Below are 12,273 nucleotides of genomic sequence, written 5' to 3' on the forward strand. Positions count from 1 at the left end.
TGCCAACTGAGACTCGATCAACCTTGACTTCCTATGGTTTCCCATCATTTTACGGCTGTCTCGAGTTTCCACCTCCTGAGCCGCTCCTGGCTGCTGCTGGGTGAAGAGGCCTCTTGATTTATTAATCAATTAATCTGTGCATGCTGAAGAGCTTTTCGGGGTAGTTAAACAGGGAAAACAAAATGCTGGAGCCCATAATCAAGATGGATCATAATTAAGAATCATCCTCCCACCGATGATCTTCCTGCCCACCCCGGCTGCTCCACTCCACCCTCCTCCCCCATAGCTCGCTGCGCCCCATTCATTTCTGATGGGCTTGGGTTCCATGCAAACTGACAACAGATTTCACAAGGGCAGTTTCCCCTAATGGCCTTGAGGGCAATAATCCTGGAGAGTGGGCCTCTCCAATTATCTGCAACAGCTGTTGAAGCTCAGAAGTTCAGCCGAGCTCAAATGCTGCCACAGTGGCTCTGTCCATCCATGCAGGTAGTGTCTTTTCCTGTCCCAGTTCCTTCACAAATGGAGCCTTGGAGCTAGAGGGACATTACAAAAGCATAAGCTGTGGCCTTGTGTGATGAACCACAGAGTCAGCGAGATTAAGTAAACTGTCCAGCATCATATGGAACCCCAAGGTTGTGACAGATCTGGGTATCCCTACTTTCTTATAAAAAGTACAACAATGTTAACAGAGACATCACCCTCATTAAATCCATTTTCTGATTTCTTTTAGATATTCACCTTGGAGCTGAAATGGCTTTTTGAGGGGGGGATGTTAGGGCAGAGGCTTGCTGTGTTGCACAGGCTGATCTTGAATTCCTGGGTTCAAGTGATCTTCCTGCCTTGGCCTTCAGAATGACTGGGACTTTGAACCTGTAGCACTGCACCCCAACTGAGGTTTTTAATAGCAGTCAGAGGTGAAGTTTTGAGGAAAAGTAGTGTGACCTGCTCTAATACGTCAGAAAATGAAATACAGTTTGCTGGGGGTGAATGATGAACACAAGCTAATCTGTAGAGGTTTGCTGGGAGTGTACAGTGGGCTGCGCTCTGCTCCAGAACCTGTAGGCATGGTTTTCTTCTACTGATACTTAACACACAGTGCTGATGAGGCCAAGAGTTTCTTAGAATAGAATCTCTGTTCCTGGTCACAAGTAGCTGTTATATCCATTATCAGCTTCCAGCTTCTGATGGGGAACAGGAGCCAGGATCCCAGTGCACGGGTCACAGTGACTTCACTCAGCCCTCGTCATGCCCGGCTTACACTGGTGTCCTTTTGGTTGAATCCCTGGGAAGGGTCCAGAGTGGCTACCGTTCTTTAGCAGATATCTTATTTGTCTGGTTGATGAAGATACTCAGAAGTCGTGTTTTGTGACTTCTTTAAAGTTTTCCCTATAGAAGTTCTACATTTTTCAAGTATGTTTGTCTGTGGTAGAGAATGATAGAGACTCGTGTGCCACTCGGGCTTCTCATTTCTGCTAGATGCAAAGTCAGACTCCGGATATATCTAAGGCTTAATTTGTAAACGAGATAACTGAATCACCCTGACCAGCCTTCAGTTACAGTCTCGCTGTTTTATGTTTGTGTCTTTCCAGGATCCTGCTTTCTCAGCTGTGATTCACGAGAAACTCCAGGTCCCCAATACCATCCGAAAGGCGTGGAATGACAGAGATAACCGCTGTGACATTTGTGCCACACACCTGAACCAGCTGAAGCAGGAAGCCATCCAGATGGTGCTGACGCTGGAGCAGGCGGCTGGCAGTGAGCACTACGATGCCTCACCTGGCTCGCCCCCTCTGCTGTCCAGCATACCTACCCTGGTGGGGTCGCGGCACGTGGGCAGTGGGCCCCAGCAGCCCAGGGATTGGGCCTTTGTGCCTGCTGCCTATGCCACCTCCAACTACATAGGACTTGTCAACAAGCACAGCAGTAAACCCAGCAGCCTTGGGGTCAGCAATGGGGCAGAAAAGAAGAGTGGGTCCCCAACCCACCAGGCCAAGGTCAGCCTCCAGATGGCCACCAGTCCCAGCAATGGGAACATCCCCAATGCAGTGGCCATTCAGGCTCACCAATACCTGGATGGCACCTGGTCTCTTTCAAGAACCAATGGGGTCACCTTGTACCCCTACCAGGTAAGTATTTCCATGGGCAAGGAAGAGCAGGGTTGGCTAGAGTCACAGAAGAGCAATAGACAGCACTTCCTTCCTCCACCCTTCCCTGGGAATTCCTCAGCCCAGACCGTAATGAATCCACGTGACCCCAGCCTGCTATGGAGCTGCCTCCTCTCCACCTTCCACGCCTGCCTGCGGTCTGTGGCATCCAGCACGAGACCCTGTTGGTCCAGGCAGTGCCAAGTGTGTCACAGCCATCAGGTCTACTGCATGATACTGCAGGAGTGCAGTATTCCAGCGTAGGCCTGGAAACACTTGGGCTAAGGGCCAGACCTGTCTGCCTGTCAGCGGTTTGTTTGAGTTTACATACAGGGTTTGCCCAACTTCAGGTTCAAATTTGTCAGCTATGAATTTATAAGATTCTTAGTAATGAAAATTAAATAATATAATGTAGGTAAGACACATAGTCTCATCTCGTATATGATAAGGGATTTTAGAAACTAAGACAAATAAGTGACTTTTGAATTGAAGATGATGATGGGTCTCTGAATCATGGTTTTAATGCATTCTGTTGGTAGGACTGGGCTTCACTAAGAATAAAATACATGAGGGACCAGTGACCCCGTGTTAGCGCTGTGCTTCCAGAAAGTGTGAACACCCTTTCTGACCCCTCCTACCTCATCAGACTTTAGCCATTTGCTTTGTTAATCTTACATTCTGTTGGGTTTATGTGACCAAAAGTATTTTCTTCTTTTCACTGATTTGAATTAGTACATACCCTCACATCCTCATAGGAATGAAAAGGCAGGTTTTAAATCTGCCAGGGATTTTTCTTGGGTGGGTTTTCTGTTGGCTGAGAGTTGGACTTTGTCCCCTGTGTCATTTGTATGGGGTGTAACAGTGATGATTGTCTCTGGAGTACAGAGGTGACCATGCTCATGGGGTGTGTTTGCCTGGGGACATAATTGATGTAAGGGATAACCCTAAAAATTTCATGTGATTTTTCACCATTCTGTGCCCTACTACAGGGTGGGTGGCCAGCCTTCTGGTGATATAAGGACTCAGATTTCTTCCATTAAATACGTTACTGTTTTCTGGCACCCATGAAAGATCTTCTGTAATTAGCCAAACAATGAGGGAAGAGGGAGTATGGAGGATCTCACAAGGGGATTTGGAGGCCCAGCCTGACCTGAAGGGTCCCACTTTCCTGCAGAAGAAGCTGAAAACTAAGTCAGTGTATCCGGAACAGCTTTGTTACATGGACTAAAGGTACAGGGGAGCCTGAAATGAGTTAAATGTGGCTGATAAAACTCCTGGTGGCTTTTCTAGGGTGTTTGGGAGGAACATAGGTTGTATCTTCTGATATCCTGAAGGAAAGTTAGAAGCAATGATTATTCTCCTAGGCCGATTGTAGGTTGCCAGACTCTTCATTTACTGGGTGCTTTTTAGTTTCCACAGTATATGGTACATGTTACATGACCTGTGTCCACAGTAGCACCAGCCCTCTCCACATCCAAGAGAGTGGGTTTCCCTGCAGTATCTCCTTCCAACTTTCCTAACTTCCACTGGGCAGATTCCTGTCAACATCTTTCCTTGATACGACTCCTTCTCAGGAATCCTATTTTGACCCACAGCTGAGCTGCTACTTAACTTTTGCATGGAATTTCCCATATGGTTTGTATAAATATAATAAGGAACTCATGACATTTTAGGAATATATTATCATTTAATCTTGAAAATAACTGCCTAGGGTACTGTGTTAGTCAGCTTCCCCTCACTATAAGAAATAACCAGTGACCAGATTATAAAGATGAAAGGTTTGTGCTGGCTCCCAGTGTTGGGAGTTAGTCCTTGATTGTTTTGGGGCCTGTGGTGCTGGGCAGAGCATAATGATGGGAGCCTGTGTGACAGCTGAGAGTAAGAAAGAGGCTGGGTCCTCTTCAAGAGCACCCCCTCAAGTGACCTGAAGACCTCCCAACAAGCCACACCTCTTAAAGGTCCCACCCACTCCAGACTGTTAACACATGAGCCTTCAGAATGACAGTCAGGAGCCAACCTGTTAGTGGTCTAGGTTTGCCCAACCCTGGCTTTTTTTTTTTAATCATGGAATGATATCCTTTTCTACTTATAATTTTAAAAATACCTGTCTATATTTTGAAAATTACAAAAAAGTGATACGTTTGTTATAAAATCAAACTATATGAAAAAGCATAAAGAAGACTTTTTAAGAGTCTTTTAAAGAGTCATCTAGAAGTAAACTATGCAATATTTGGACATATTTCCTCCTGTGATTTTATACTCACAATTTGCAGAATTGTGACTGGTTTCAATTCTATAGCCTGCTTTTCATCTACTATGTTAGGTACATTTTCCCATGCCATTATGTGTATTTCTAAAATATTATCTTTAATGATAGGATAATATTTCATTATTCTCTACTCTTTACGTGTATCCTAAGTTATATCACCATGCATCAATTATCAGAGTTCAAGATTTTGCTACTAGGAAATAAAATGGTCAAGTAAACACTCTTCCCCCCAAGTCATCTTCTCAGCATATCCCACAATTGTGCTAGCCACACTCATGTTACATAGATAACTTGTACTTCACTCACACTTTACCCCTTAAAGCTTTTGGCACACATATTAGACACAAGTCAGAAGACTCAGCTTCTGTACCAATGCCAGAGAGTGCAGACAGAAGGATGAGGGACTGGTGCCCTCAGACAGTATTCAAAGTGTGGCGGAGATTTGTGGGAGAGGGAGAAATCCTTACGGGAAGGTTAGGGATTGGTGGTGCATTTCTTCTGTTTTTGCAGTAACTCCGTCCCTTTTCTCCTATCTCAGATGAAAGCCAGCTTGTTGAACAAGGAGGAGTTTAAAGCTCTGACCGAGCTCCAGGCGTTGTGCATGGTGTGATTAGGCCCCTTGGGCTGGAGCCCCTGTTCTCTCTTGTCCTGCAGGTCTCATAGTGAGGGAGCAGGCAGTGCACTGCCCATAGCAAGGTGGGTAGGTGAGCGCGGAGGTGAGAGTGTACAGCAGGAATGGGAATCCAGCTCCAAGAGCAGTGATGGGTTGATGTGGCTTCGAGCCAGATCCCAAGATGACTCACATAAGCCACCAACTTGAGATTGCCCTGGTTACATTTCAGTGCCTCTCTCCAGCTTCAGAGCAGACTAATTCATGCATTTTCCCTGAGTAATAGTTAAAGGGACCAGAGGAAATCTCTCTGGGATAAAGAGATTTGGGGCCCAGCTATGAATCAGTATCCCCTGTGTTGTGACTGTGTCATCCTGATACCCTGGACTGGGGGCCCTGGCTCTGGCCAGACTGAGCGTCTCCCACTGTGGACGTCTCCCTGCAGTAAATATTCCACAGTTCACAGTCTGGCCAGCTCATCAGAGATGGTTGACTGCTCTGAAAGCTGACCTCATTTTTTCCTGCTCACCCACCCTCCTTCCTCCCCACAGAACAAATTAGCTCTGGATTAGTGCCAAAGCAGTTCCCTGGCCGAAGAGGCACTTGGGCATGGTCACTACTGAGGGTGTTGCTCCTCACCCTTGGAGGCTGAGCCTGTGGGAATGAGGGAGAAGAGGAAGCTTGCCTTTCCAGACTTAGAGGAGGTGAGGGTGACAATGGGGACTCTGGCAAAATATTTATATGGACAACAGAATGGTCCCTGATCTCCCACAGGCCTCCTGTCACTGTGCAGATCTCAAAAGTTGCATTGGGGAGGTCCTTGACTCTTTTTTGATTTGTCTTTCATATTTCTAAAGAAACTCCAAAAAGAATAGGAACTTACTCAGTGTCACAGATAAATATGATTCTATCTAGAGAGGAAAGAAAAAGAATCATTCATGAGGCACTGAGATTACCATGTTCTTCATGAACAAACCATGAAGAAAAATTCTCATTAAGTATCTTAGCAATTTGATGTCATCAAAGAGGATAAGATTGGCTCTTCCAAAAAAAATTTCTTCTAGTAACTTGGAGACATTTGGTATAATCTATGCATAATACTGAAATCAGGAAATACTCTCAAACCTTCATGTGGCCACATGAGTTTTAACTTTGAAAAGATATATCTAGATTAATACCTCATAATGAGATGTTTAATTACTTCTTTTCATATGCTTTGGCCTAATTTATACTCATTATAGTAAATAACTGCAGGAGAGACCATACATGTAACACTTGGAATCTTAAGTTGTTGGTGTTAGAATACATTTTTTTAGGATGGTAACTCACTTTTGCACCATGGTAAGAGATTTGGAGAAAGAGTTCTGGTAGTGTAGCATCTGGAAATTCTTACCTCATGAGGTGATTGTAGGAAACAATTTTTTAAAAGTAGGAAAATATTTTATACACTATAAAGCAGAGATACTGATATGAATGATCTATTTCAAATCCCTCATTTATCAGAGAAGAAACCTGAAACTGAAAGATTAAAAGTTTCACAGATTTTTTCAGAATGTCCTCAATTCTAGCTTGATCTCTTTTGCTGGATTATAAATTCCTGGAACAAGAATCTATTTTATTCCCATGTCCCTGATAACAGATGATGTGTGAAAATTAGAGAAAGTTCAAATTTAAGAGAAGTGCTAAGTTATTTCCCATGACTGGCCCTAGATTTAGGAAAAGCATTTCAGGCCACAAGACCTACAGATGTCACAATTTTTGATGCAAACAACCAGTTATTTGACTTCATGCTAATCTTCCACTGGAAGTATCTCAATTGTACTCAAATCTTTGGATGCAATGAAGAGAATCTGGGTGCCATTTTGATGTAACCCTCAATACAGGAACATTTGAAAGGAAAGAACTTTATTTCACAGGATTTTGATTAAATTGGGCTGATCAAGAAAATTCAAGTTGTGGCTATAGCTGAATGCTGTGTGAGGTCCCGAGTTCAATTCTTGACACCCTCATCCAAAAAAAAGAAAGAAAATTCAAGATAATGTGAGATGCTATGTAAGTAATGAGTGCATTGGATCACTATGAGTGTGAGCAAGGTACAGAGTTACCTTGGTACTCATAGCTAATTGGTTCTAGCAGGTAAGACAGGTACCAGAAATGACAAGTGCCAAGCTGTTTTGATTGGAAAGGGTATCAAGTCACAAGGCAAACTACACTGACCAGCTCGAGCTTGCGCATGGAGCACCCAAACAAATGATAAGGATCGGGACAAAACTTGCACAACACGATCAGTTGAATACCAAATCTGATGAGTTTCAAAGCAGTTCAGTACAAAGGTTGACTGGATTCCGTGTTTATTCCTTGAATTGAAGGAAAATGTCTCCAGTAAAATTTTATTCTGCTTTCTCATAAGAAGATCCATTGGAATCTTTGTCAGAAATAATCCTAACTGGACTCGGCCGAATTCATTGTAGGATTGTCCTAGTATCTTTAGGACCATTGTGTCTGTTAATCATAGTCATTGGTAGGTACAGAGATCACAAAGCAGACTTAACTCTAAACATCTCAGGCTAACGTGATGCACCTGTAATTTGCTCCTCAGAGATCAGCAGCCTTTGGGGACTTGCTGCTGGCACTCTTTAGGGGTGAATCACCCTTAGGAGGAAGGTGAGACCCTATGCTGCCCTCCAAGTCCTTTTGTAGCCAGAGGCTTTGTTTATGGGGGTCCGTAGAAAGCAGAAGCATGCCTTCCAGCACAGCTGCTATCTGAGAGCTGTGCTTCCTTTCCAGGAAGGCGCAGGAGTGCGTATTTGCAGCGTGTGAGGAGTGGATGATTCTCATCCATGCTCTTTGTGCCTCTCCTGGCTTCAGCCACTTGTCCCCTAAAATATGCAACCAGCCCTGGTTCAGTTGCTGCTTCCTCTGGTTAGCCAGAACAATAGCATAAGATGTCACAGATAAATTATGATATTGAAGTTTTAAAACCATAATTTTGTTTTTCTCTTCTTATTAGATGCCCAGGGATGTATTGGAGTATTTACCTTTATTTTTTATTTCAAAGAATCCATGAACACAGGAAAAGGAGTCATTCATTCATGAGGAGAGCATTTATCAGGAACATGGTGTTCAGGGTGGAACTCCAAAAGGACAGTCATACCTGATGACTGGGGGGGACTGTGGTCTGAAGGGAATGCCAGACTTTAGCAGAGATTTCAAACATTTTTCAATCTGGTTATGTGTGTGATGTAATAAACTGAAGACATCCATGCCCCCATCCCCATAATCTATGGGTGTGCTGCGTTACCTAAGAGTGGCAACTTTGCAGATGTAAGTGAAGGATCTGGAGATGTAGCGATCCTCTGGGGTTATCAAGCGGGCCTGGTGTAGTCACAAGATTTCTCTGGAGAGGAAGGCAGGAGGAGCTACATTGCTGGCTCTGGTGTTGGAGGAAGGGGCTTTAGGTAAAGCATGCAGGCCTTGGGATTTGGATGGAGTCAGGAATCCACTTGTCCCAGTGAGCCTCCAGTTTGAAACTGATTTGCAGACCTATCCTAGATGTCAGTCCTGTGGCAGTCAAAGAGGGTCATTTTGGGTCAGTTTTGGCTTCAGCTCTGATGGGCACCCAGCTACCTATAAACATTTGGTAACCGAAAAGTCTGGTAAAGAGAGGTGAAGAGAGGTGTCCACACTGAGGAGCTGCCATGGAATCTTGCAGGATGGCTAAGAATGTGGGCTTTTAATCCCACACAACAAACTACATCACCCAGTGGATTGGCTAGCACATTAGCAAGTCAGATTATTTCATTTGGATGCCTCCACAGAATGAGAGGTTACTCATACTGCACCATTGGTTTTCAATTGTCTCAGATTTCCCTATTGTTATAGAATCATAATAACAAGCACACCACAGCCACTCTCCATTGGTAGCTAGTAATTACCATTATGTAAGTCCTTGCATAGTGTTGAAACTGCAGAAATCATTCCAAGCTGGGGGATGGAGAGACTTGACGGAAATACACTTGAAAGGAAGCTGATCGCCTCACCAGGGCCTTTTGGCCTCACAGAATGGGGTTTCACAGAACTGCTCGAGTAATAATTCTTACCTCATCTGGTATCTGGAGGAGCAAATATATTTGAAAGCAATCTGAAAACTGTAGAGTGGAATGAAGTATTGCTTGGCATAGCTTTTTTGTTTCATAGGCAGAAGACAACTGTTGGTGATTATGGAGCAGGGAAATGAAAAGATTTCCTTTGAAGCAGGAGTGCTCAATTTTGGCTGCATACTGCAATCACTTGAGAGAATTTTAAAAATTCCCAGTGCTTCAGGCACACCCCAGAAAATGAAAGGAGAATATCTGCAGGTGGGACCCAGGTCTTGGCTTGAACTGTCAAGGTCAGAAACCACAACCTACAGAAAAAATTTACCTGACACTGATGCAATAAACACAGGTAAGGGAACAGTAAATATGTTTAAACAGACAATATGTCAGGCAGCTTTCTGTCACTGTGATAAAATGACTGAGTCAGTCAGCCTGTGAGGAGGAAAGGTTTATTTTGCTTTGTACTTTCAATGATTTCAGCCTGTAGCCACTTGGCCTGTTGCCTGTGGGGCTGTAGCAAAGCAGTACATCATGATAGGAGCATGTGGTAGAGCAGACAGCTCTCCTCACTGACCAGGAAGCAAAAAGAGGAAGAGACAGGGCTCTAAAGTTTCTTGAAGGGTACATACACCCGCAGTGACCCAACTTCCTCTCACTAGGCCCTGTCTTTCTAAGGATCCAACACTTTCCAGTAGTATTGAAGGCCAAGCATTTAGTATATAGGCCCATGGGGGACAATCCAGATCCAAATAGAGGGCCAAGGAGACACAGAGAGACCAACGGAGAAAACCGGATGGTGCATTGGTATGGGATGCCATAACAGATTGCCACAAACTGGGGAACTAAAATAACAAAGATGTACTATCTCATCGTTCTGGAGATAAACGTGTAAAAGGGTCAGCAGGAGCATTGTCCTTCTGACTGTGCTAGAGAAGAGCCCTTCCTGGTCCCTTCCGGAGGTTCCAGGCATTCCTTGGTTTGTGGAGCATCCCTTGACTCTCTACCTCATGTTTTCTCCTCTTGTAATAAGGGCACAAATCATTGGGTTTAGGGCCCACTCTCATCCAATATGATCCAGTTTCAGTCCTTACCTGATTATACTTTCTGGGGTGGCAGGAGATGTAAATTTCGAGCACACTTAATCAATCCTGAATAGGTAGATGGACAGGTGGGTGAAAAGTGAAGGCAGGGTTTAGAAGGTGAGGTGCTTACGGCTCCTTCCTTGCTGAATCACTGCTGAAGAAGGGGTGAGTACAGGTGTCTGCAGCTGGGTTTGCATCCATCTTCCTTGGTTGGAGAGAAATAAAGGGAACAAGTGGAAAGTTTCTAAAAATTGACCAAGCAGAAAGGGAAGAATGTGCCATAGCTGAATACACCTTTATACAGCCAGAGGAGACCAACCCAAGATGAATTCTCTCAAGACAAAGTTGTGTGATCAATTTGTATACTATTTTTATGCAGTCACAACTTTTTCTCCTGAACTTATAAAATACCTTTCAAGTCACCTGTGTCTTCACATGTGTAAGTATGCATATGATCACCATGTCCCAGAACACTATCTAGGAGAGATGAATTTGAGACTCTAATCTGCTGAGGACAAGAGGAAACTCGATCTATTCCTCTCGGCCAAGCTGACAGTTTGGGTTCAGCTGATGGAATGGTTTGTAATTTTGTTTGCTTTCTTTAGAAATACGTCTAGATTCTAGAAAGAAGATATGAACCTTGGGCAATATCCTGTCCCTCTTAACTAGTATTTCTTAGCTGACCCCTGCTTTTGTGGGTGGGTGGGTGGGGTGGGTGGTGAGAGGCATGAGGCATGTGCCCAGCAAGTCCCAACATGGAGTTGCTTCTCTTTGTCTGTCCTCTCCCAGGCCTTGCTGGAGTAGAGGGGTTGATAATTGCTGCATTAGGGGGTGAAGTCAGGCAGAGAGAAGATTCTCCAGATGCAGTCCCATTGTCACAGTCGGTCATGTTTGCTTTCAGACAGTTTCCTTCATCCCTCTCACCCAGTAGTAACCAGTAGTAAAACCCCGGCATCCCCCTGTCCTGTATGACCTCTCCCTGGCTTTCCCCTCTTATGGATCAGTATTTTTTTTTCCTGCAAAGTTCGAGTTGTTGTGGGGATGATGAGAAGTAATGTATATTGACTACTTAGCTCTGTGCTGAATGGGACATCACCTAGATTAAGTTAGCTGAAACTAGAGGTCCAGCTTTGTTTAGTCAAGCCGAGCTCACGTGGTGAGTTAAACAGAATTGGCGCCCTTTCCCAGTTAAAGAATGGTGGTAGATGAAGGCCCAGTATAGAACCATAAAATACATGTCCAACTCATGAATAAGTGTTAGTAACTCAGAAAACACTAATTCCTTCCGTGTTTTACTAGGAATCAACTTTTCATATGTATGTCATGTCTCACATAAGAATGTCTTATTTTAAATAGAAGTTATCTCATTCCACTGTTAGTGAATATATTGATAAAATACCAAAAGGCTCATTTATCCCATGTTTGGGGACCTTTTTAGGGAGAAGGTGAAGCAATACATAGATTCAAATCATTTGAAATGCTACAGAAATGTGGAGAAGGCACATTTAAAAATAATCCAAAATATTAAAACCTTATTATTTTGGAGTTAATTTGGACCATTCAGGAATTCAGATCTAGTTCATGATTCTTTGTCAAGGACACTTTGAGCCTGGGGATTTAGCTCAGTGCCCTAAGTGCCTGCCTGGTTGTTGTGAGTTCGATCCCCAGTACCAAAAAAAAGACACTTTGAAATAGAGTACTCAAACCTTTCCTTCTTGATGCACTTAGGGTAAATTATAATTTTAATATTTTTACTTTCTTGCTCATTTACATGTTTATAAAATAGAACTACTTCTTTTAACATTATTACATAATTTAAAGCTTTCAATAAATTGAAAAAATTGGTCTCCTCTGTACCTTCTTGATCCTAGACATATATCTAATTAATTTCAAATTGAGATTTTGCTATGCTAATGATCTTTAGCATGACAAATTGGCATGTTTCTATCTTATAAAGGTATTTATGAGGATTAGTTAATGAGTCATATATTCTGTAGCCCTAAATCACTCCCAAGGCGTAATTTAGGTGTTCAGGAAGTGTATTAGTTACCATTCTGGGGGACTCTGGAGA

At 43.5% G+C, this 12,273-nt stretch overlaps 1 protein-coding gene across 3 annotated transcripts in view; it reads left to right on the top strand.

Annotated features, from left to right (window-relative positions):
* The window catches only part of Kif26b (kinesin family member 26B), a 462,091-nt gene that overhangs the window by 178,164 nt on the left and 271,654 nt on the right, over positions 1 to 12,273 (top strand). For 2 of the 3 annotated variants that reach the window (XM_003474264.5, XM_063236763.1), the window contains one exon: positions 1,590 to 2,126. In XM_003474264.5, coding sequence (XP_003474312.1) covers positions 1,590 to 2,126 — 537 coding nt within the window. Of the gene's footprint in view, positions 1 to 1,267; positions 1,411 to 1,589; positions 2,127 to 12,273 lie in introns of those variants that run through there. The other variant, XM_063236764.1, reaches the window with a different exon arrangement.

This window comes from Cavia porcellus, unplaced genomic scaffold, assembly GCF_034190915.1.
Source record: "Cavia porcellus strain 051 isolate PalLab524CR breed Dunkin Hartley unplaced genomic scaffold, mCavPor4.1 scaffold_26, whole genome shotgun sequence".
Taxonomy (NCBI): domain Eukaryota; kingdom Metazoa; phylum Chordata; class Mammalia; order Rodentia; family Caviidae; genus Cavia; species Cavia porcellus.